The sequence below is a fragment of the Vidua macroura genome, chromosome Z (assembly GCF_024509145.1).
Source record: "Vidua macroura isolate BioBank_ID:100142 chromosome Z, ASM2450914v1, whole genome shotgun sequence".
Classification (NCBI taxonomy): domain Eukaryota; kingdom Metazoa; phylum Chordata; class Aves; order Passeriformes; family Viduidae; genus Vidua; species Vidua macroura.
The window spans coordinates 45,156,057-45,180,887 of record NC_071611.1 but is presented as its reverse complement, the minus strand read 5'-3'; the positions used below and the strand labels follow the sequence as shown (position 1 = coordinate 45,180,887).

The 24,831-nt window shown below is 43.6% G+C and overlaps 3 protein-coding genes across 5 annotated transcripts in view; all 3 read left to right on the top strand.

The window, feature by feature from the left end:
• Positions 1–1,078: 1,078 nt before the first annotated feature.
• Positions 1,079–13,720, top strand: TMEM175 (transmembrane protein 175). Its single transcript, XM_054003369.1, has 10 exons — positions 1,079–2,092; positions 2,445–2,483; positions 3,537–3,634; positions 4,719–4,770; positions 5,655–5,690; positions 7,073–7,156; positions 7,793–7,957; positions 9,034–9,112; positions 10,770–10,911; positions 11,466–13,720. Exons 1-10 carry the CDS (start codon positions 1,961–1,963, stop codon positions 12,127–12,129), a joined length of 1,491 nt encoding a protein of 496 aa, XP_053859344.1. The 5' UTR covers positions 1,079–1,960; the 3' UTR covers positions 12,130–13,720.
• A 1,170-nt stretch (positions 13,721–14,890) lies between these two features.
• ATP5ME (ATP synthase membrane subunit e) lies at positions 14,891–17,294 on the top strand. Its single transcript, XM_054003370.1, has 4 exons — positions 14,891–15,048; positions 15,194–15,248; positions 15,519–15,617; positions 17,155–17,294. The coding sequence occupies exons 1-4, from the start codon at positions 14,971–14,973 to the stop codon at positions 17,178–17,180; spliced, it is 258 nt and encodes an 85-aa protein (XP_053859345.1). The 5' UTR covers positions 14,891–14,970; the 3' UTR covers positions 17,181–17,294.
• Positions 17,295–20,274: 2,980 nt separating this feature from the next.
• Positions 20,275–24,831, top strand: part of LOC128821439 (purpurin) — a 47,528-nt gene continuing 42,971 nt past the window's right edge. Inside the window, exon 1 of one of the 3 annotated variants that reach the window (XM_054002498.1) lies at positions 20,275–20,483. The gene's annotated coding sequence lies outside the window, so the exon portion shown is untranslated. Of the gene's footprint in view, positions 20,489–20,728; positions 20,801–24,831 lie in introns of those variants that run through there. The other 2 variants (XM_054002495.1, XM_054002497.1) reach the window with 2 other exon arrangements.

Here is a 24,831-nt window from a genome sequence, read left to right as displayed (position 1 = left end):
AAGGAGAGCTGTGAGTTACCAAGTAACTGTGCAGGTGGTAGTTCAGAACATCAGGGTGCCTTTGAGCGTGGCAGATGACCCCACCAATCGGGGGGTTGCATCAAACCGCAGGCGACGCAAAAGAAAAAGGACCCTACAATCTCCTTAAAAAAAAAAAAAAAAAAAAAAAAATGTTTTTCCCCAAAGCCCCAGTCTGTGTGTGTCCCAAATCCCCATGTTTGTAATAAAGTTGTCCCAGTTTCCCTATCCCTAAACACCCTGAGAAGAACCAGCCCCAGCACCATCTCCAGGCCCTCTCCACCTGCATAGCAGTCACCGCAGCTGCAGCGCCAGAAGAAGCTGGGAGAAGAGGCCACCGCTTGAGAGACTGAATCAACACCACTGCTTTCTTTTTATATTTTATTAAGCGGGGAGATGTTGCATCCCGGAGTTTGGGTTTAGATTAGGGTTTTTAATTTATGTTAAAATAAGTCAAGTTCTGTAATCCCGTGTTTCCCCCGCGTTGTTCCCCCCCGCGGTTTCTGCCCCCATGTTGCCTGCTGCCGGCTCTTACCCCTGTGCTGCTCCTGTAACCGCCCTGCCGTCCGGCCCCGGGAAACCCCGTGCTGGCCGCCCCGAGCCACACGATCCCGCTCAGCCCGCTCTGGCTCGGTGCCCGCCCCTGCGGGGTTCTCTGGTTGGTCGCTGTTGCGGGTGTCACCGCCACGGCAGCCGCCCCTATTGGGCGGCAGGCCATGGATCCTCTCGCCCCGCCCCTCTATAAAGCCCTATCCCGCCGGCAGTCAGACGCCATTTTCTCCCATGCGAGTGCCGGGAGCGGTCACGTCTTTCCATCGAGCCGCGCCACGTGACCAATAAACCGTTCCTGCCAAGCACGGAGTAAATGGACAAATTCCTTCCTCTTTGCCGGCTCCCTAGCGCACGGTAACAGCGGTTGGCCAGCCCACGCGCCCGAGACACGGAGCCGTGTCCGGGAACCCGCGGCAGCAAACCCCGGCAGCACGTGGAAGCTACGCCACAGCCGGGCTCCCAAGAGCCGCGTGCGGCCGGGGAGAGCAAAAACCCACGCCGCAAATGCCGAAGGTTGGAAGGAATCTCAGCAGGTCATTTGGTCCAACCTCCCTGCTCAAGCAGGGTTATTCTAGACCCCATGGCACAGGATTGCATCCAGTTGGTTCTTGAGTATCTTCACTGAGGGACACCTAACAATCTTTCTGGGCACACTGTTCCTGTTTATGATCACCCGAAGTTCTTCTTTATACTCAGGTGCAGCTTTTCTGCTTGCTGGCTCTCATCTTATTGCTTGGCACCACAGAGAAGAGCCTATATCCATCGTCTTGGCATCAACCCATTAGATATTTATACACATTCCTGAGGTTCCCCTCTCAGTCGCCTTTTCACAAGGCTGAAGAGGCCCACCTCCTTCAGTTGTTCCTGGTAAGAGAGATGCTCCAGTCCCCTCATCATCTTTGTTGCCCTCCACTGGACCTGCTGCAGAAGTTCCATGTCTCTCTTGTACTGAGAAGCTCAGATTTGGACACAGCATTCCAGATGTGCCTCACTAGGGCTGAACAGAGGGACAGGATCACCTCCCTCAACTGCTGACGTGCACTTCCCATTTCAAAAAGGAATTTGTTTGAGGAATACAATTGCTTCTGTAAAAGTGATGCTTTCCTTTGCCTCTTCTGTTGATGTTTCCTGACCTGTCCTGTGTAGAACACACCGTCAGTGTCACTAGGTTCAGGATGTTGTTATGGGAAACGGAGAGGTGAACTGGAAGGCCTTTTAAAGGAGCGGTTGCTGCTTAAGCCGCTGGACCGCCAGCGTCACGACCACTCACGGACATCTACCGCATCGTTTCCGAGAGCAGCCTTCCTCCGCCCTACAGGGGCAGCGGGCGGCTCCCGCCCCTCTGAGGGCGAGGGGAAGCGCCGCCCCCGCCGCCGAGCGCAGCGGGGACATGTCGGCTCCGCGGACTGCGGCCCGGGAGCGCGGCCCGGGGCTGGGGCCGGAGCCGGGCAGCGGCACGCAGACAGCGCACCGGCTGCTGGCCTACAGCGACGCGCTGCTGTCCATCATCGCCACCGTAATGGTGAGCGCCCGGCGGCAGGAGGGAGGGCGGGATGGAGAAGCCTGGCGCAGCCGCGGCTGGTCCCAGCTTTCCGGGTCGCGCCCGTGCCTGTCCGGCCCGCCCGGCGGCCCCAGGGGGCCGCGGCCGCCGGTGCCGCCCGGCTCCGCGCCCGCCCTGCTGTCGCGACGTGTCGGCGGCCGTCCTGGAGCGGTGTCGGCAGTGCCGGCCGTGGCGGGCCGGGCCACGGCCCGAGAGCGGCTGTGACTTCCAGAGCTGCTCCTGGCTACGCGGGCAACTGAAAGTTGTGTGGTTTTAGGAAAGTGCTCAATAAGGAAAAGAACATCATGTGCTAATAAACATTTTGTTATTTCAGATTTTGCCGGTGGCTCACACAAAAATACATCCTGACCAGGTATCACGTACCGTTTGTTTTTTCTTGTGTCCTCTCAAGTAGATTTAGCACGCCCGCTTCTTTTCGAGTTACAGGCTTTCAAAAGCAGCAACCCCTAACAGAAATTTCACATAGGGCGAGGAGCTGGTGAACTTTGGGTGTAAAACTTTTAGATTAAGATTTGTGTTATATGCAGATGTTGTGACATACAGCCTGAATGAGCTCTATGTTGTAGGCCACAGATTATAACTAGTTACTTTTGTATGAGAGATGAACTGCCCATCTGACCAAAACATCTTTCAGAAAGGATCTGGTCTTCTTGATAATAAACCATCACTGAGAGAAGTCACTTACATAGCACAATCTGAATGCACATTTTAAAGTCAGTTCATAATAAATGTAATTAGAATAAACAATAGTGGAAAAGGAAGACTACAGAAAATAAATTAATTCTGAGAATACCCAGGAATCTTAGGAAACATTAATAATTTGAGAAAGTTTACAGGTTTTTTCTTTTTATTTTTCTTCTCTTAAAGAGACCTAAGTCTTAGTTTAAGAAGCTCAGATAAGATCTGTAATGCAGCAAATATACTATATGAGTCTGTTTAAGTCATTGTAGTGGTATTTCCAAAATTTGCTGAGGTTAGGCCCTTTCCTTTCTCCTTTTTAACAATCGTCACATGAAACCTCTGCAATGCTTCTATTATGGAAGTCAGTGCTGTGAAAGTAAAAGAAGCATATTCTGTCCAGTCCTCTGGACGTGCATTTTTATAGTAACAGTGATGAGAGAATGCATAAATGAGTATCAAGGTGAATAGAGCATTGGGAAGCCCTTTTACAGATTGATGAGATCTGTTAATACATCAAATGCCATATTTCAGCCTACTTAACAAGTTCCTAATAAACTGATTTCTCTGCAATATACTAAAGAGATTGTTGAATGGGAACTGCATTCTTGGGAGGCATTTTCCAAGAATACATTACATTACAGAACATCTCTTTTTCAGATGTTGATAATAATTTTGTTACATAACATTTATATTTTGTTTCCTTGGGTGTCACTTTCTGTTTCAGAAATTAGGTGAAAGTGTTCAGCAACTTCTTCTAGCAAAAATTGCAGTGTACTTGATGACCTTTTTAATAGTCACAGTGGCATGGGCAGCTCATGTAAGGTAGGAATACGGTGTTTAAATTTAAAGTCAAAAGCTAGAAAGTGCAGGAGATAACCATGTCTCTGATGTATTTCTGTCTTGCTGCCAGACTTCTGATTTGTCTTTTGTTGAATAATACTAGAAAATAATTGTAAATAAATGCTACCCTTAGCAGTGAAAAGCTACTCTTACACCACTGCCATCGTCATACAGAGAAAAACAAGCATTATATATCTTTTAGAGTTTTCATCTTACCTTGAAGGCTAGATACAGACTTCTAATTCTGCTGAAAAAACATGAATTTTTAACTTGTATGTTCCATAACAAAGGAACTGATATAGTACAGCTGGCCTAAAACTCATCTCTCTGTCTTCAGCAGTAGTTGTCACAAAGTCAATTGTAATGTTGCAGATTCTGTACTTTATAGAGCTGTGAACACTCCCACCTGCCATGTCTTGGTGGTTAAAAAGAAATTGGCATGCAGGTGTCATACTGGAACCAGGGCAGTTTTTGTCTGAATTTTGAAATTTACAAATGTCACTATGTAAGTGATTGGCTGCATTCCAACAAAGGTGTGCAACCTGTAATTCAGTATTTGAAGTGATACTTCACATCCATTCCTTTACCACAGAGCTTTTCTTTGTTTGTATAAGTAAATGCTGATAATAAAATAGTAAATAGTCTCCAGGTTTTGTGGAGGGTGCTGTTCATTCTAAGTGACAATTTTGTGAATGAGGAGTTTCATTAACAAAATCTGGGGACACTTGCAAGGAAAGTTTTTCCTTTGTGTGCTGTCTCTTCAGGAGAAATTATTCCAAGCCTTAAAATTTTGAAAATACTCTGCCATTCAAATAGAAACCAGGTTCTTAATAACTACTCCATGATTGAACTTGATTGTATCTTGCTTTTAAGATTTTTCTAATGAATTACTTTCATATTTGAGCTATGAGTTTTGGTGGCATCTGGAATACTTGTATTAATTCTGTGGCAAAGGAAACTGAGTTCCCCCATACTATCATAAATGTACAATTTATATGTAATGTTGTAAAATATATTTTGTGAGTTGGCTTGTTCATGATAACCTTACTTTGCCTTGCCTTGATAGGTTGTTTCAGGTGATAGAACATATAGATGATGTCCTGGCTCTTCTAAATCTGGTGAGTCTTGTCAGACAAGCTGAATGGTTAGCAAGCAGATACAGGTCACTTAATTGTGTCTGTGAATATCCAAAAGTTTCTACATTAAATAGCATAACTCTGACATATTTCCAAGTCAGGAAAATACAAAGATATTTAGTTTCACTGTGACTGATTGATAAATAACTTGCTTTTAACTTGCAAATATTTTACTGTAAACCAAAAGAAGCTCTGCAGCAGGTGAGTCTGAAGTTCATCTGAGGGAACTGAGTATCTTACAATGTTGTTTTAAACTCTGTTCTCTGAAGGTATGCAACCACACAGTTATTCTAATTTTGTTAATAAAAGCAATGTTGGAGCTCCATGAGATAAAACTAGAGGAAATTATTTTAGAAGAATAGCCTAAGACATCTAATTCTTATCTGATGTAGCTTTCAAAGCAATGCGTTTCTTCATGCTTTTGTTTGTTGGGTTGAGTTTTTTAATTTTGCTTTTTTAGATGCGAAATACTTACGATCAGCTATTAATGTTCTTGACAAATCAGGAACACCTGTTTAGAAATATACCTGTGGTATATTTAGCATTGCTGCTTTAGAAAGAAGTCTCTTAAAAATCATACAAAACTTTTACCTATTGTATTAGTAGACAGAGAAAACGGTAGTGTTTTCTACAATAAGCTTGTACAATTTGCATAGAGAACATGGAAGATGTGTACAAAAGAATATGAAAGATGTGTATAAAGAACATGGAAGATGTAGTCAAAACTCAGCAATTTTAGAAATGTGGGTATTTTTCATTATGCGCACGAGCATTTGATCTCCCTGTAAAATACAAACAAACAATGCCCTCATTGAAGATGCGCTCAGAAAATACATAGTGTTTCAAAATGTTTTTTTCTGTTTTAGGCTTGTATGATGATCATAACCTTCTTGCCATATACAGTAAGTAATTTTCTAAAATATGACATTTGTTTAAATTACATTGTTTGTTTCTTCCTTTATTTGGAAAGACTTTACCAAAGTATTCAGAAACCCAGGAAAGTGTTGTTATAGTATAAACACCGAATCCATTATCTTAGTTAAGTGTTGCTTCTTTAAAATTCATGAAGCTATTTTATAACTTTCAAATACTTCATGTTTTAGACCTGGCAGAAAATAGGTATTCTAGAAACAAAAATTACAGTTATGGAAAGTCATAGTATCATAGGATAGTTTGGGTTGGAAGGTGCCATTGGAGGTCCTATAGTCCAACCCCTGCAAAGATCAGGAACATCTTCAGCTAGATGAAATTTCTCAAAACCCCATCCAATCTCCCCTTGTATGTCTCCAGGGACTGGGCAACTGTGCCAATGTTTTACCACCCTCAGGGTAAAAAATTTCCCATGATTTCTTTTAAAAAGGCAACTGTATTGAAGAAGGTCCAGGTTATCTGATAATGATTTTGGTAAGATAAATAAAACTCCTTTGTGTTTGTGTTTCAAACTCCGCCTTATATGGCAAGGCATTTTCCTTTTTTAATTTAGCCCAAGTTTTTGGTATCACTTCTGATTTGCTCTGCAAGGTTGATTCTGGCAGCTGAGGGTTTATGTTTAAAATCTGCACAATTTTTGGTCATATGACCTCAAAAGAATATTTGCAGATGAATACTATATTAACAGAACAAAATAGTTGCATAAAATGCTTATTGACTGTAGTATGTGTAAGACAGGCACCTGTTTCTCTGCGGATATATATGTTGTACATTTAGTCTGCAAAAAATAAGGCTGTGGTCAGCAAGACTATCTTTATCAGCAAGGGAGCTGATTTTACCTTGAAGCTGAAATTATTTCTGGAAAGCTGTCCCTGTTAACTTAAACACTACACCCTGCTTTTCTTTTTTTTTATTTTTTTTTTTCCTTTTTTATCCTCCCCTAAAGAAGCTGCAGAAATTAATACAACAGGGAGCCATGGAGGCAGACAAAATTAAAGATTCAAAAAGGTATACTAATATCAAGAATTTTCACAGCTATGGTGTCATGTCAACCAAAACCAGATAAGCTTTATGCTCAGGTACAAGCCACTCAGTAGTTATTATGGAGGCATAGTGCCTGAGTGGCTAAGGTTTAGCACAGTCAATGTCAGAGCAAAACCATCTCTCCAGATGCCTTTGGTTGGGATGCCTGCATGTATTTGTGGCTAGAAATAGCATTTAATGGAATTACGATGAAATGCAAATTAGTATGTAGATTTAAGAATATTTTCAATATTGAATGAAGAGTGCTTCTGTTTCTCTACTGTTATTCCTGCATTGCTTCATAATTAAATGTTGTTGTTTGTTTTTACAGTTTTCCTTAATGGCCTCCTTTCCAGGGGTGCCTTTTGGCATCTTCCTATTCAGTGTCTGTGCTGTTGTCATTGGCCTTATACAGGTATTGGAGCTATCCATTTACATTTTCACTTTTACATAGGCTTTCTTTTGTAGAACTGAAATTAAGCTTCTTAAAGTGGCATAAATTGCTAAATATATTATTTATATAGCATTCTTTTTCAAAGTTATGCCCATTGATGATAATACAGTACCTGTATGTAAGCTTCACTGTGCTGTGAAGCTGTTTTATACAACTGAATAATCTGATCTCAATGTTCACAGAATTCCTTTCCCACTCTTTTTAAAAATGCCTTGGGGAAAGAACGATTGAGTTTTCCTGGTGATGTCTTTCTGGGCCGTGCAGCAGTGGCTGAGGGAACACAGGCTTTCAGTCTCAAGTCCAGCAGCACTCTTCCTCTTGGTACACTGCTTTGTTGCTTTCAGTTCCTCATTACTGAGGTCTTCATTCCTCTTCATCAAGGATCAAAGGTCATGACAGACCCTGCAGAGGAGACTAAAATCTTCACATGCAGTTTATTGTCAAATCTCAGAGTTTCTAGGACCAACTTTCCATATGGGAGTGAAGAATAAGCTTGAAGGTGTTTTGGAATGTGTTGATTTATAGTTCTATGTCTTATGTTTGAAATCCTGCATATATTTATATGTAATACGTTCAGTAATGCTCTTTTCCTTGCAGGCTGTGATAGTAGCATATGGATTCTATCACCCATACTTACTGAATCAACAGATACAAGAGTCTGAAAATCAGAATTTCTATAAACGTCATATCTTAAAGATTATTCTAAGAGGACCAATTTTATGCTTTTTAGCAGCCGTCTTTTCTTTGTTCTTTATTCCTTTGGTAAGTTCTCTTGGTTAACAGAAAACTTTGATGCAAAAGTTTGTATTAGCTGTCTTTAGGACTGTGTATGAAAATAGTGTTGTCTATGTTAATTATGCACACTTTCTCAATTGCTAGTTCTAGGGTATTGTTCACCATGTTGCACAAACTGAAGAAAAGTGAATGCAATTGCTGCACTAACTTAGGGTGTAAGAGCAAACAGAGAAGGGAGACCAGTTAGCTCACCTGCATCTCAAAACAAGTAGTTTTGGCTAAAGGACTGCTTTTACGTAGCCTTTTTCTCTTCTGTCTTTATTTGTCAGTGAGTTGCTCCTACTTACTAATAGCTTTAACTCTTTTCTGGAACCCCTACTCAGAACTGAAATCTAATTTTTGAATGTATCCTGAGCTTCCATTCCTTTTGTTCTCTAGAAAAAGATGGATTTAACTGAATTTTGAGAAGGATTCCACAGGAATTGGCAGTATTTAAATAATCCCCAAGTTTGTGAGAAATCAGGTTGCTCTTGATGAAAGGAGCAGTTATGAATCCAAACATGAAAAGACCTAGTTTTATGTGAAAATATGTTTTCCGCTTCTTCTTCACTCTGTTCACTGTAGTTTGATTGTTTGTTTTTAATATTAACAATGGTGAAATTAGTCTCCAAGTTGCTCCTATGCTTAGAATTGTGCAAAGCCTGTGAACCACTTAGGACCCACCAATGTGTTTTTGTGACACAAATAGTAGAATCTTAGAATATCATGAATTGGAAGAACCCATGAGGATTTTGTGGGATAATTCTTCAACTTCCAAAGCAGTTATTACTGCACTTTTTGTCAGCAGAATTATTTCCCTACCTTTTTTAGTTTGCTTTATTTCCGGTACTAAATTAACTAGGAAAATGCAGTATTTGGTTCCATGTGCAATATTCAGGAAGTGCATGAGCATTTCTACTGAGCCTTTTTCTCTTTGAAAGTCAAGATTTTTCTTTCTCAGTGTTATTAGTTCTAAGATTGAGACTTATAGTTTCATATTAAATCTGGTAGATAATTTATATTTTGGTAACTATATTTAAACTATTCATCTTCTTCTCCAACAGTCTTATGTACTTCTTGGACTTGTAATCGTTTTTCCACATCTCACTCGATTAATTACATGGTGTAAAACCAAAATTCTTGGTGAGTAACAAAATTCCTAGGCATATGTTCAAATTAGGTTGTCAACATGTTATGCAGACAGCCCAGAACAAAGTAATTTCAGTTCTGCTTTCATTTTTGGTCTTGGAACATAGTGATTTTAGGGTTTATTGATGTGCTTCTAAACAGTGTCTCCCTTAGTTTCCCATAATTGTAATGAGATTTGTGTAAGGCACAACACATTTAAAGTTCAAAACCTTTCTGATTTGTCCTGATAATGTGAGTGCATGCAAACACACCTCGGTATATGAATGACAGCTGCAGGCCATCTATCCCTTTTCCCTCCTCAAGAGGGAGCATGGAGATGGAAGAACATGAGGAAGCAAGCTCTATGCCTTTATCACTTTCTTCCCCACAATGCTGAATAGTCATACATTTTCAAACAGGCAAGCACTCCATCTGTAAATCAAATTTTCTCACAATAGTTAACTGTTGAGGGTATTACTTCTCATTAATCTAACTGCTGTCATCTAAAGAGGTGCCTTCACATATGTCATAAGTTAGCCTAAACCCATGCTTCCTTCCCTTATGTGCTTTCTACCCTTTTGTCAGGAGTAACAGTTGCACAACCATAGCAACCTGAGCTGCTCTTAAATCCTGCTGAGAAAGGGGTTGCTGTTGCTAAAATAAAAGGAGCGGGGGATATCATACAACCTACTTGGCTGAAAGGTGCAGTGTCCCTCTGAGAGTGACTACAAAACCACTGAACAGATAATGTCTTTGGAACTGACACTCCCAAGCTGGGTCAGAAGAGTAACACCTTTGTACTTCTACTGCTGCTGTTCAGACTAGTACAAGTCTGTTTCCAGTACAAATGTGAGCATACTTTTCACTCCCCCATGTGGCAACAATAACAGGGAGGCAGAAGTGCTCTGAAAGGAAGAAGCCAGACTCTCAGAGCCTGAGAATAAACACATACAAATATTATCCATGCTTATTGTGATGGGGCCACTGTGCGTTTGCAGTCAGGTCACGTCTCTACCTCTCACCCTGTCAGATGGTTGAAATACTGCTTTATTGAATTTCTTGTGATTACACCTGCTTTGCATTCCTGTGGAACCTTAACCTTTTCTTTGTCCAGTCTGTATACCTGAGGCAGTGTATTTTGGCTAGCTAGGTAATTCTGAGTTCACTCTTTAGAGATGTGTTTGACATTTCCTATAAAAGCTATATCTTTTGACAAAAGGCTTGAATTACTTTAAGTGAGATCATTCGATATCCCAGTTCAGCCCCCATGATTTTTTTCCAAGACAGGTTTTTATTGCCATGTAGTCTAAGTTCTCCAAGCTGTCATAGAGGCCCTACAGCTGTTAGGGCTTCCTGAGGCACAGAATCTGATTTGTTTTGTTCAATTACAGCTTTGAGTCATTATTCACTTGGTGGAAATGGTTTGCCATACAGTTTAAAGGAAAGAGTTTTTTTTTGTTGTTGTTGTTCCTGAAGCACTTGTCTTGAATGAAACATAAATTTCAGGGAGAGGCACATATGCCAAAAAAAGTGGAGTGACTGACATGTGTGGATGACTGGCATCCTTTTGTCTAAAGAAAAGTTTAGGCAGATAAGGAAAAAAGGAGGTCACAATAGGTTGTTGAACTACCTTATTTACACTTCATGATTAAGCCTCTGAATTTGTTTCCAGGTCAGAGAGGTGAAGAGGAGGAACATCACAGCTTAGAAACCTTCACTTTTTACCTCAGTGAGCCTCTGAGTAAGGAACGAGTAGAAGCATTCAGTGATGGGGTCTATGCCATTGTAGCAACCCTGCTCATTTTGGATATATGGTAAGGCTTTGTACTAGTTCTTACCCTTTGTCTTGTTAAATATATAAACTTTTGTCTGTATGTAATATTTCAGGAAATAAAATTAATCAAACATTGTGTTTGACTTCCAAACTCTGCAGTGGTTACTTTAAAATATGATTTTCTGGAAGGACACAGAGCACAAACCAAAGATACTTCTAACATCTACATTCCACCAGTAATGATCATCAGTGTGTGTAATATATGTTGGGGTGTAGAGTCTTGAAGAACAAAGCTTCCTTATTTGCTTAGTTATGTTTTCAGATGAAAGCTTTTTATCAATAAAAGCTGTTTAATCATTGTAGCAATTTTATTAACCCAAAGGAATACTAACCTGCATTCAGATTTCCTTTTATAAATAATTTCTTTGCAGAGCTGTTATTTGAAATGCTGTTTCTAAATTATAGATTAGAGAAGTACGGAGTGGATTCCTGTTTTTCACTACTTTCTCAAAGTAAAGCAGCATATTTCAGTCTTGCTCCAAATGTGTTTTTATAACAGTAATATGCAAAGTAAAGTAATTTTTCTCTCCACAGTGAAGACAATGTTCCTGATCCCAGAGAAGTTGAGGAGAAGTTCCATGGCAGTCTTCTTGAAGCTTTAAGTGAATATGGGCCAAATTACCTTGCTTACTTCGGCTCATTTGTTACAATTGGTCTCCTGTGGTTTGTCCATCACTCTCTTTTCCTTTATGTAACAAAAGCTACCCGATTGATGGGACTGCTCAACATACTTTCATTGGCTTTCATTGGTGGGCTTCCACTAGCTTACCAGCTGACCAGTGAATTTGCAGAAAAGTCTCATAATGAAATAGAAGCCATTCAGGTCAGCTGTGTTATCACTTTCTTTGCCAGCATATTTCAGTTTGCAATATGGACTACAGCCCTTCTCAATGAAGAGGAAACTTTGCATGCCTTTGCTAGATATGGTGGCAAGGAGCATGCCTTCATGTTTGCCAAGCTGGCTCTTTACCCTTGCGTAAGCCTGGGGGCTTTCTTTCTAACTTGTTTATTAAGTGAATTTAGCACAGCAATCTTCCATCTTATGCAGATTGTAGTCCCATTTGCTTTTCTTGCCTTGCGCATTTTTGTTAGAATTTCTTTAACTGCCATAAAGTCTGTGATGTCTCTTTCCAGACGGAAGGTTGTATTGTTAGAAGAAGAGGAGGCATGTTTATCTTCAAATGAAGCACTGTCCTAAATTTCTGCACAGTGCATGTGAAGTTACGAGATCAATTTCAGCTCCTCTGACTCACATTATATTCATGTGTGGATTATATTGATGTAAATCAAAGTCTGTATTGACCATAACTGGGGCATATTTATGTTTAAGCTGGCCATGCTCGAGACCTTTTCTCCAAAATCTGCTATTGAAAATAATGGGTAAAGAGGGAGTGCAAAGAAAAGCATATTCCCATTATTTTAGGATTGCCTTACAGGAAAAAATGCTGCTTGACATGTAACTGCAGCAATGATCAATTAAGAAGTGTGCAGATACCCAGCAAAATGGCTGCCAAACACAGAAGTTGGTTGAGCTCCTGTGTAAGAGAATGTGAGGCATGGAAAACATGGAGACATCTGGATTTCTGGATGGTACATCATAGTAGAACATATTTGCATACAAGTTACTGGTTTCCTTTTTTAACATTTTTTTCAATGTTAATTTTTTTTCAATTTTTTTCAATGGTCTGTTCTACATAGTCGCAAACAGGGAATAGCAGTTGGAAATCTAACTGTGTTTGAGTGGCTCTGTGTGAGTTTAGATGGGAGTTGCAATTGTGATAGCAGTCGTCCAAGCCATCTGAACACAAGTTCTGTGGCCATATCTATTCTTTTTTTTAAAAATGGTGTAACAAATGAGGATTCATGTGGCTTTGCATCCAAGTTTCAACTGGCTTTGATATTTTCTGAGGGAAAAGAGCTCTGTGATTAGACGTAAGGTTTTTTTCTGTTCTGCAGAAGCTTCTCATCTGAAGTGTTTTAATTTCTCAGGCTTTTTGTGTCTGGTTTTTGTCTGTCAATGGAACATCCTTCTGTTATTTGGAAGACATGATGTCATATTCAAGGAACTCTCCTTGAAGACTGCAATGTGTGAGAGTTCCACATCAGGTGAGGGAGTTGAGCTTTCTCCTGAGTTGTGGACCACTAAGGGATCCCACAGATTTCTGAGTCTCAGGAAGATAGCAGAAGAAACTAACCCTTAGAAGTTCCTGTCCATGATAATGTTGAATTTTTATTTGTTTTTACACTTACATGAAGCTGGATAAGTATTGTGCTTTTCAAATCATCTAACCTTCGACTGCCCTAGAAGCCATTACATTTCCTTTTGGCAGAGCAATTAATTTGTATCTTGAATTGTCTTAGTGCCTGACAACTTTAATGCCATAATTAAAGGCATTTGGGGAATTTTGTTGTTCATCATTAAAAAAAAAAGTGACAAAGTATGCCTGAAGAAATTATAGGTGAAAAACAAGTATCTTGTATCAGTTGAGATCAGCCTTGAAAGCACTTGTGCTTTTATTTTGAAGCACAAAATAAATGGGTATTGATTGATACCGAATATGTCATTGTGAATATTACATATGTCTTGTGAAGAGTATGTTCAGCTATACAAGGGGATTTATACCTAGTTGTGGTTAAATTACTTCCATTGTGTTGTGAATAGCAGTTTTTCTGATACTTAATAAAAGCACTTTCAGTTCTGTATGGTTTTGTTTCTAATGTGCAGCAGACACATAGTAAGTACTGAATATGTGTATTTGTAATAAATTGCAACCAGTGAGAAAACAAAACTTCAAGCCATTTATTTCTTCTCTGTAGGTGAATTTTACGGTCTATGTCTATAATTAAAATTACGTTAGATGGGTTTTTCCTACAAGATCATCAAGGTCCCTTCCAACCTCAGCAGTTTTGTGATTTTTTTTGCAAAATAACAAAATGTTTTTAATATGATGTAAAGAAATGTTGATTCTGCTTCTCTTGGTACCTGAAGAGAATGAAATCCAAAAACTGAATCTAGCCAAGGAGTTTCATTTCAGTGTTTATAAGGATGCTTTGTATAAAGCAATATATAAATATTACAAGCCACTGTGTTGGCTCAGTAATGCTACCTGAGGACAAACATGATACGAGACTTTGTATAAACAGCTCATTCATTTAGCATCATTTTAAGTTCTTGAGAAACAAACTTCATTAATTTCAGTTGTGTCATTCTCAAGTAGGAATATCATTCCCAAATACAACTGTAACTAGTTGTTCTTGATAGAATTACTAATGACCACAGGGTTTTGTATCGATGAAAATAAAAGTGAAATACAATAATTATAATCCCAGAATCACAGAACAGATGTCATTAGAAGGGACCTCTGAAGACCAGCTACTCCAACCCTCCAATTTAAAGTAGGGTCGGGTAGATGGGTTGGTTGCAGAGGTCTGTGTCCAGTCAGACTGAGCATCTGCACAGAGACCATAACCACTTAATGACAGACTCATTCAGGTTGTAAGAGACCTTTAAGATCATCCAGTCCAGCCATTCACCCAGCAGTGCCACTGTAACGCCTAGACCACTAAACCACATCCCCTGCACCAGATCCTCATGCCTCTTGAACACCTCCAGGGATGGTGACTCCACCACCTCCCTGGCCAACCTATACCGATACCTGACCGCCCTGACACTGAAAAAATATTTCCAGTATCTGTTTTCAATGGGCTCAATAGGTTTTAATGTCCAATTACCCTTACGAGTTAAAAAAAAAAAAAATAAAAATAATAAAAGAAAGGGTGGTTTTCTTTTGTTCCGTTTAAAAGGAATTTCCTGCTCTTCAGTCTGTGTGCATTCATCATTGAAAAACATCGATGAGATGCCCCTCGATCTTTCTCACAGACTGCATAGCCACAACTCCCTCAGCCCCTTCTTGGGGCGGAGACACCGCGGTCCCTGCGCCGCGGAGCTCCTTGAGTGACGGACTCGCCGACAACTCGGGAAGCAGAGGGCAGCACAGAATTTGGCTTCCAGGTCACGGCTGCTCCCCACCCCTTCCTGATGCCGGGCTCAGTTCCGGCTGCCTCCGCCGCCGCCACCAGGATGATCCCGCCGGTGCAGGTCTCCCCGCTCATCAAGGTGAGGGCGGTGGGGGGACCACCCGGGCTGTCCCGGGGGCGCATTGAAGGCCGCCCGGGCCGGCGGGCCGGGGCGGGGGGCGGCGGGGGCCGACCGTGCCTGTAGGCTGAGAGAAGGGCGCATCCTTTTCTCTTGTCTTCCGCAGTTCACCCGGTACTCGGCGCTGCTCGTGGGGATGATCTACGGCAAGAAGCGATACGGTGAGTGCGGCGTCCCGGGCGGCCGCTCCCCACTCCCCCGCGCCCGCCCCGCAAGGGCACCTTGAAATGTCCTGGCCGCCATTTCCCTTCATCGGCCCGGCCGCGGCCCTGCCGGGCTGGCCCTGCTGGTGTGAAGCCGCAGATCCCTATGAAATGTGCCTTTCTGCCAACAAAACTGGCTTCTCCTCCTTTTTGACCGAGCCCGCAGGAGCGGAGCTTTTTGCCGGGGGTTCGGGAAGTTGTGTTTTAAAGGGATTGTGTTGATGGCAGACTACCTGAAGCCGATTGCTGAAGAAGAGAGAAGAATAGAGGCGGAGGAGAAAAAGAAACGTGAAGAACTGGAGCGAATTGCAAAAGAGATTGCAGAAGGTAGTTCCTCGGTTTAGTGTGTTCATCCCACACTGTCTTGAAGGTGTTAGGCTGCAGGACTGGTGTTCCACCGCAGTGCTCCTAGGAGAAACTGAGGCCTGCAGCTAATCCCTGGAGGCAGGGGTTAGGGCCGTGTGAGGAGTAAATAGTACTGCTGTTTAATTATGCCTGCATTTTTAAAAGCTTGTCAGAGCAAGACTTAACACGTTTGCGACAGTCAAGATTTGTTAAATGGCTGAATTTCCACCGAGGAAACAAACTGCTAAAAGATGGTGGTTATTCGTTGAGGAAAAACTGAATTAGTATATCAGGTGTGGCAGCATGTCCCTTTTTCATCTAGATGTGCAAGCCCTTTGCTCCATGCAATGTAGGAACCTTGCAAATATGACTGAATATAGGGCATAGGCAATGGTATGTAATTGCAACTTGAGACTTTTAAGTGGCGTTACACACGTATTGTTAGAGGTCAGCTTGGTCTTTTTGTATTTTGCAGTGTTAGAACTGCATTTGTTGTATCTCTCACATGACGAGGGTGTGCTGGAGGGCATCACTTGCAACTAATACTACTGCTTTTGTTCTCATTCTCTTCCACCTGTAGTATTCCTGCCGCAGTATTCCTGCTGCAGCATTGTTTCCCTTGTCCTTAGGATTATTTCTTGTGTTCCCTGTACAAGTCTTAACAGAGGATTCCTTCCCCCCTGCCATACAGAGGAATATACTCTCTAGCTTTATTTCACCTAGGGTTTTTAGGTAGAGTTAGAACTAAGAAGAATTTTCAGAAAATTGATTAATAACTCAGGCTGTTCTTGGTGCAGATACATGCTCAGTAACTCTTTCTTTGCGAAAGAGTGACTTTTGCATAGTTCTAAACAAAACTAGTGTTGAACAAAACACTATAATTAAATTAACTACACTTAGAGAAATTAAAATATGTTTTGTCTATGACTTACTGGAGATAAAGTTTTTTGCCTTCTTAAATACATCATCTCTATTGGTCCTGGACTAAATAAATGGGTCTTTTAGATGTTCTCCAGTTAGATGAAACTTTCTGTATTTTTTGAGGTGGAGGCTATGCTGTAAAGTTGCTAGGGCACCTAGTAAGGAAATATTCTTGATTATTGCTTTAGAATGTTTAATCTGTTTAAAAGTGGCACAAAGGTGACAGGTCTGTTGTTCCCAACAATGGGTTTGGTCTGTTTTTTTCAGAAAAGCACTTGTTAAACTCTCATTATGTGCAGTGCAGTTGCTGAAGATTGTTCCTTAAAGATGGACATACCTGTAGTGGTAGCTTTTTCTGGGTTCACTTGACTTGTCAATTCAAAAAACTTTCTTTTACTACTGAGTAAACTTAAAATTTTGCCATCACCCCAGAGCTGTGAATTCCAATTCTGTTGAATAATCAGAAGGGGGAATCATATATGTTAGCCAGAAGGAAATTATATAAAGATAGGCTTTGATTCCACTATATTTTGCACATTTTAGTTCTGCATGGGAGTGGCTAATATTTTAACCATATTTGTGTTTTCTTCCCTTTTAGCAAGTGAAGATTCCATACTGAAATAAACAACGGATTTCATCTAAATTTTGCACATGGAAATACATGGCTAGGCTCTGAGCTGTCCAGTGGTTTTTGAACTCTGTGTGCTACTCTATCAATAAAGTACTTACTACACTTCATTTGGTATTTTTTGAATGAATTGCACAGAACAGCAGCAAAAATAGGGACAGAATGTGACAGGAAGCGACTGTCACAATCTAGTTATTGTTGCAACTGAAATACTCCATTGTATTCCCCTAGCACTAGCCAGTTGCTACCCCCATTATCCACAGGTAATGATTATGATCAGAAAATACATACAATTTCTTATATATGGGCAGGTGAGGGAGACTGGCAAGGCACTGACTGCCTGAATCTGTTCCTTAAATGGCTTGACTGGGGAGTTTCATGGAGTCATAGAATGTCAAGGGTTGGAAGGGACCTTCAGGATCATCTAGTCCCAGCCTCACTGCCATGGGCAGAGACACCTCTCACTGCATTAGGTTGCTCAAGACCTTGTCCACTCTGGCTTTGAACAGTGCCAGGGTTGGGGCACCCACAGCTTCCTGGGCAACCTGTTCCAGAGTCTCACCACCCTCCCAGGAAAGAATTTCTTCCCAATATTTGATATAAATTTCCCTTCCTTCAGTTTGTACACATTACACCTTGTCCTATTACTACAGTTACTGATGAAGAGTCCCTCTCCAACTTCCCTGTAGGACCCTTCAGCTACTGCAGGGTTGCTAGGAGGTCTCCACACAGACTTCTCTTTTCCAGGCTGAACAGCCCCAGCTCTCAGCCTTTCTGGGGGAAGTGTTCCAGCCCTCTTATCAATGTTGTGGCCTCCTCTGCACTTGCTCCAACCGTTCCATGTTCTTTATTCCTGGAGGCACCCGAACTGTTCTCAGTACTGTAGGTGGGGTCTCACAAGAGCAGAGGGGAAGAATCCCATCCCTCACCCTGCTGCCCGCGCTGCTCTGGATTCACCCCAGGATCCCACTGCCTTTCTCAGATGGGAGTGCTCATGACTGGGTCATGTTAAGTTTTTCATCAATCATCACCCCCAAGTTCTCCTCAGAATCAATGTCAACCTCCAATCAACCTGTAGCTGTGTCTGGGATTGCCACAACCTAGGTACAGGACCCTGCACTTTGCCTTGTTGAACTCCATGGGGTTTGCACAGCCCCACTGAAGCACAGACAGATGACTCTTCAACTAACTAAAGTTGAAAAGAGGGGGCATTTATTACAGCACTGGACACATGCAGAATCATTTCCAAAGGCATGTGTAAAAAAAGTCACAAGCTCCTGCTCTCTATTTATCCAGAAAAGTTTTACATATTCAAATGGTTTCCAGGATGGTTTCTACATTGCTTATTAGATAAACATGAGCTCTCGCCTAGTATTATAATTGGCTGACTATCCATTATGGCTGCACAATTGTCCTCTTTAATTGGGTCGGTGGTCTCCTGGGGAGGAAGTAAGATGTCTTCCTCAAGGTAAACTCTTCATCTGTGTCAAGTTGGCAGGGCTCCTTGGCCTGCTGGTCACAGTCCAAACCTCCTCTCATTCTTAGAAGCCAGTGGTATTTATGGCTCCTGCACTCTTACAATACTTCATATATCACCTGTCATTTCCAATCTTTTTCAGTTATCCCCACTTGGTATCAATTAATTTCCTTGTTCTTTGCTAACTACATTTCTAACTTAACCCTTTGACTCACCACCCCTCCAGCATGTCCAGGCCCCTCTGGATGGCACTGCTGTCTGCCAGCATGTTGACTGCTCCACACCGCTTGATGTTGGTGCCAAACTTGCAGAGGGTGCTCTTGATCCCACTGTACATGCCGCTGACAAAAGTGTTGAAGAGTATTGGCCCCGGTACTGACCCCAGAGGGACACCACCTGTCACTGGTCTGCATGGACAATGAGCTGTTGATCACAATTCTGCGTTTATGTCATCTTTATTTCAGCTTTGTCGCCCTGATTTTTTAAGATTTTCTAAAGCCTTCTGAGTTCACATTCTTGTAGCAAACTTTCTCACACTTTCTGTAAATAACTTAATGTTTTGCATTCCTTCATAGAGGTGGAGAAATTTGATGGACTGGTAGTTTATCCAGTGTCGTTAGAGAGGTGGCACTTTCACCCTCCAATCCACTGTCACCTTTGGAAAACTATAAATGCTGGAATCAGAAAAATAAATTAGTTTTTTACCGTGACAATAGCAGCTGCTGGCGTCGTGCTTTCTCGTGTCCTATAGTGACATCTGGTGACCGCCGAAGTGTATTGCAGCTTAGGCTGGGAACTGGGTCCGGTGAGATCGTGCTTAAACGCACCCCTCCCCCCCCCCCGTTTGGCGCTTTGTCTGCTGCTCTATGGAGAGCTCTATGGGTTTCATGATGGAGTCTCTGGTTTTGGACCTCTGGAGGGACCTCTTCGAGCTGAAACGTGTTTCCGTTTCTTGGGAGTGGTTTTGAGAGATAGTTTTTGTGGGCGAGGCAGCAAGGGTTCTTTTCCGACCCTGCGGAGGTGTTCTCCAGGGAGACGTGATCTCTAGTGGGGTGTCGTCTCATGGACGCCCTGTTTGATGATTGCTTTGTAGACGTTGGGCCACTGCTGATGCAGTGGAAAATGTTGAACGCGGTTTGGCAGGGATCTGGATTTTGTACCTCTCGGAGTTCCCTGAGGGACCCGTCCGTCTCGGACGTGAACGACAGGGAATTTCAGTTCCTGCGGTATGCAGACGCTTCCCCTTCTCCCCGAGACGGTGAGCCGGAAGACGGCTCCTTCTCCGGGGTGGACTGGGCTCCCAGCCAGTTGGCCCCGAGCGGCCGGTCGGTGCACGGAGCCCCGCAGCCTTCTGCGGGCTCGGTGGAGCCGGTTCGGCCGCCCCGCCCCGCCCCGTGGAGGTAGCGGGCCGGGTGAAGAATCGGCCCTCTTTCTATGCCTTCACGGTGCTCGGGGGCGAGGTGGGGCCCTTGGATCACCCTCCGCCTCTGATTGCGTCTGATTGGGTGACGACACTTTGTCCGAATTGCGGTGTTTCTACGACATACCCCCTGGGAACAGCGGGAATGGGTTTCTCCGCTCCGACCTCGGACTCATCTTCCGGGGGTGAGAGTCGTCTCCCATTTCTGAGCCTGCGCAGCCTGCTGGGCATGCGCAGGCAGTGGAACCCGCCGGAGGCGGGGCGTTGGTCGGTATTCCGCCAGGCCCCGCCCCAGCAGGCGGGCAGCCCGCCCCGCTCCGCCCGGCGAGGGCGGTGCCCGCTGCGGCTGCGCGACTCCGACGCTCCCTGGGGCCGTGCCGGAATCCCTTGTGTCGCCCCGCGGTGACGTGCCTCCGCGCGCCGCGGCTCTCTCTGCGCCCCACCCCTCGTCTGCCTCGGGGGAGGGGGTGCCGGGTTTGCGGTCCGCGCCGGCTCCTGTGTCCGCCGCGGTGTCCTCTGCCGGTGATGCAGAGGACAGCACTGCCGGGCTGCCGGCTGGTTCGGCCCCACCTCCCCCGCCTGCCGTCGAGGCTGCGGCGCGGCGGGGCGCTGAGGTGTTTACCTTTAGCGCGACTGCTGACGCGGCCGGCGGAAGAATGGTGGGCTTCCGTGGCCGCGGATCCTCCCCGTCGGCTTTGTGGACTCTCCCCGCCTGCCAGGTGACTGTGCGTCCGAAGGACCACGGGCGATTTTGGCGGGAGGTCCGAGATAAGGCCGAGGAGGTGTGCGACTCTTCCTTCTCGCAGCGTCTGCAGGATCGCGGTGGAGGCTCCTCTGCCTTTGCTGATGCTGCGGAGGGCGTGGTGTCAAGTGATGTTGCACCGCCTCGCAGTCCAGCGGCTGCCGCTGTCCCTATGGAGCCCACGGGACGGGACACGGCAGGTGATGCAACCTTACCAGGGGGTCCCCAGGCTTCCCCTGTACTCAGGGGTGTTACTTACAACACCCATCAGCCTTTATCGTTTAAGATAGCGAAGGAAGTCCGTGATACAGTTGCCCAGCATGGTGTCGTGTCTGCTGAAGTTATGCAGACACTCCGAATGCTTGTTGCTGAGCTGCGGACACCTTACATCCGCTCTGTAGCACATGCTCTTTTTGACCCTGTGGAGTTCGACGTTTTTGAGACCAAGTGGGCTCGCTTGACAGCCAGCGCAGTGCAAAAGAATGCTACGTGGGGGCCGCAGGATCCCCTTTGGAAAACTATAAATGCTGGAATCAAAAAATAAATTAGTCTTTTTACCGTGACAATAGCAGCGGCTGGCGTCGTGCTTTCTCGTGTCCTATAGTGACACAGCTTTGTTATCACAGTGGATTATTGCTCAATTCTTTCATATGGCAAGAGCAGTCAGTTTTGATTCTGGCTTGTCAAGCTATGTTGTGATCTGAGGAATTGGTGCTGACTCATTAGTCAGATGTTCTAAACATTACAGATGGACAGATATTCCTCAAAACTAAGATACAGATGAATTGTAGTGTGTCTCTTTCATAAGGAGTGACCTGCTACACATCCTGATTATGCAGGAGAGGTCAGCCATGCTTTCTACACAGTCTTCTAAACTGGCTTCAGGCAAGAAAGCTGTCCTTGTAATACCTCTTAGATTGGGAAGAATTCCTAAGTGGGGTGGGAAAGGTGTCATGTATCTCTTTACAGCCATCCCACAGGGACCAAATTAGTTCTCTGCCACCCCATTCTGGCCAGACATTTGATGATTATCTGTCTAGGGAAAAAAAAAAAAAAAAAAAGGCCAAGAAAAGGAAAGAAGCAATGAAAAGAAATCTTTCCTCTCAAAGGGTTTGAGAGGGAAGACCCCTCATGTTTGTTCTGTATTCTGGAAAACACTGCATCCACCTGTTCTTCTGCTGGAACTACATTTGTGTCACTCCTGAGTACTCTGCTGCTTCATGAAAGGGAGTTGAATGGTTTTCTACTGAATCTAGTGAATGTTTTTTCTAATCCTATAGCTTTGTGGAAGGAGTAGAGGATAAGGTACAGAGGGAAAAGATCTTCCTCTTGCAAGTTTTATGATAGATGATGCAAACAACACTCAGCCTAGACTGAGTGGATCTAAAATCCTGAATCTTGTGCTTTCTGAGCTTTCAAGAAGGTTTCCTTGTACAGGATCTGGATATGCTGGTGGGACAAAGCCCCTTTACTGAGCACCAAGACATATAATCCATCTGCCTGAAAAGGAACTGGGATCCATACCATCCCTGTGGTGTTCAATGCCATCTCTTTGTTTAAAGAATTGATTGAATGTTGAGTTGTTCCTGTTCATCCTGCCTGGGAGGAGAGGAGCACTTCCAGGCTTAGTTCAAGCCAGGCTATGGCCAGCTCAGAAAAGTCGACAGTAAGCATTTCTCTCAGATATACAAGAGGTGGCTGAAGACTACATTCTCCAATCTCCCTGTCAGTTTGTCCCTCCCTTTCTGCCAGAACTGCCACCTTCACAGCTCTGCCAGCAGCAGAGGCCTTGTACGTGCTCCCCCATCTCTGACTCTACCAGGTCAGTCATCTCCACTCACAGCCCAGCAGCAGTCTAGGCTCCAGCAGAAGGGCATACACATGCTCTTTTTCAGTAGCAAAAAGGTCCTGTCTTTTGTCAGCTTGTCCTACCCCTTCCATCAGGAACAACGGATGATGGCCAAGATGCAGGATTAAAAATCCCTTGCGAGTTTCTCACTCAGGGAAGCCTCTTCTCCTACATGGATGGGAGATTTACATTCCAGCACAGAGCATCTCTCTCAGAAGCCTCACCTGCCAGTCTCACAGGGATATTAATTTTCCTACCCCCTCAACCACCACTTTTATAACCAAGAATGGAAGTCTGTATGCATTATCCGCTTCAGTGAGGCACTGACAAAACAGATCCCCTCTGGTCTCCTGCTGCACTTGAGAGCTGCATCAAGCCAAAGGTGAAAACTGGATTGTAGGCAAATATGCCACGAGCAGATTTGAGTTCTCTACAGCCCTCAACCAACGTTTCCTGAAACTGTGTTGTAATTACATACATCTTTTTTCAGGCCTGGTGTTCTGACCTGCCTTTGAAGCAGGGTAACTGAGTTCTTGTTACTAGATCCCTTGGGTGGATAAGAGTGAAACAACGTTGAATGACTAGTATGTATACGTGAGGCAGGTTTATTTTTAAACAATTTGGTTGCAGTGGAAAGGCAGTATGTACCTGTTTTGGTTCTTTTCCATAAAAAATGTGAAAATATCACAAAGAAAATATATAAGGAAAAGAAGCAGAAGAAAAGGACAAGAGTGGATAGTGGAAAGATCCAATGACAAGATTTGATTGTTTCAAATTTGATTCCATGGTCATCACTCTGATGGTCACAATTTTGATCTGTTGGGGGTGGAGGCCCATGCAACAAAGAGTTAGATGGGTTATTGTATGTTCAAGTCTACGTGGGAACATCCCGACAGCTCTCCCGGAGAGAGGTTTTACATTATCTGAGGCAACACTGTGGAAATGAGTCAGGGTGGTTCTTCAGGGATCTTTGATGGCTTATGTTGCCTTCTAATAGCACAACTGCTGTTTGGCCCTGTTTCTGACAGCTGCATAATTTTGTCAGTTGTGCCCTATCAGAAAGAAGGAATACCCTCAGGCCTAGGTGTGAACACCCCATGCCTCCTGTCCTGGGGTGACTTTATGATACTTGTATCCCCATTTCTCTATTTAGCCCAGAAATAAGTTTTACACATTTAAGACTGGTTCTGAGAGCAAAGCGGGGGAAGAGAAGAAGCGTGGAGTTTGTTATCAGAAACTGCACTTGCCCCCCCACATCCTTCTCCTGGACTGTGTTTTGTGTAGCACAGACAGCGAGAGAGAGCTCTCCTTTGCTTTTTAGTTAGTTTTTAGCTAGCTGAGGCAGAGAAGTTCCCTGGACTGTGGTTTCCCTTTTTCTTGGAACTGTTTAAATCTGCTCTGGACTGAACACCCAGAAAAGCACCAGCAGCTTGCACCTGTGACCCACCTGGCCGGGCCAGGTCTGCGGCATTTCCAGCGCCAGAGGGACTGGTAACAGACTGGGTGAGCTGAGCTACAGCCCACCAAGGGGACTTCTTGAGTTTGTCATCTCTTCAGATTGGTAAGAGGTTTCATTGTTTAATATTGGTTTGTTTGTTTTTTTTTTTTTTTTTTTTTTTTTGAGCTGGTGAATACTTTGCCTGTGAAATAAACAGGTTTTTTATCACTTTTCTCCAAGGAAATATTTTCCCGGACCGGTTGGGGGAGGGGCCACTTGAATCTGCTTTCTAGAGGAACCCCTTTAAAGGTTTCTTCCCATATTTGCCCTGGAAGGGAGAGTTTTGCATTGTTAGATGCAGTTGTGCTTCACCAGAAGGAAGGAGATTCGAATGATAAAAAGCATTACCCTACCTCTGCAGGATCTGTTTCTGATGTGACTTTTTCCCTATCTGATGTGAAAACGCTTTGTTTAGGACATAAATCCCAGATTATCATGGAAACTGGCTCAACCAGCTCACCCAAGCAAAGTTCAGTCCGTCACACCTGGGAAAACAGTGAACAAATCTGTTTATTTGCCCTTTTCTTTCTCCATGTCTAACATATCCAAGCAGCTGGCTCCCAGCTGCAAATGGAGACCACTGCAGGAGGAACTATGGAAAATTTCACCTGCATCTAACTGACCAATACCTCCAGTGAGAATCACTCACTGCTCCCATGGA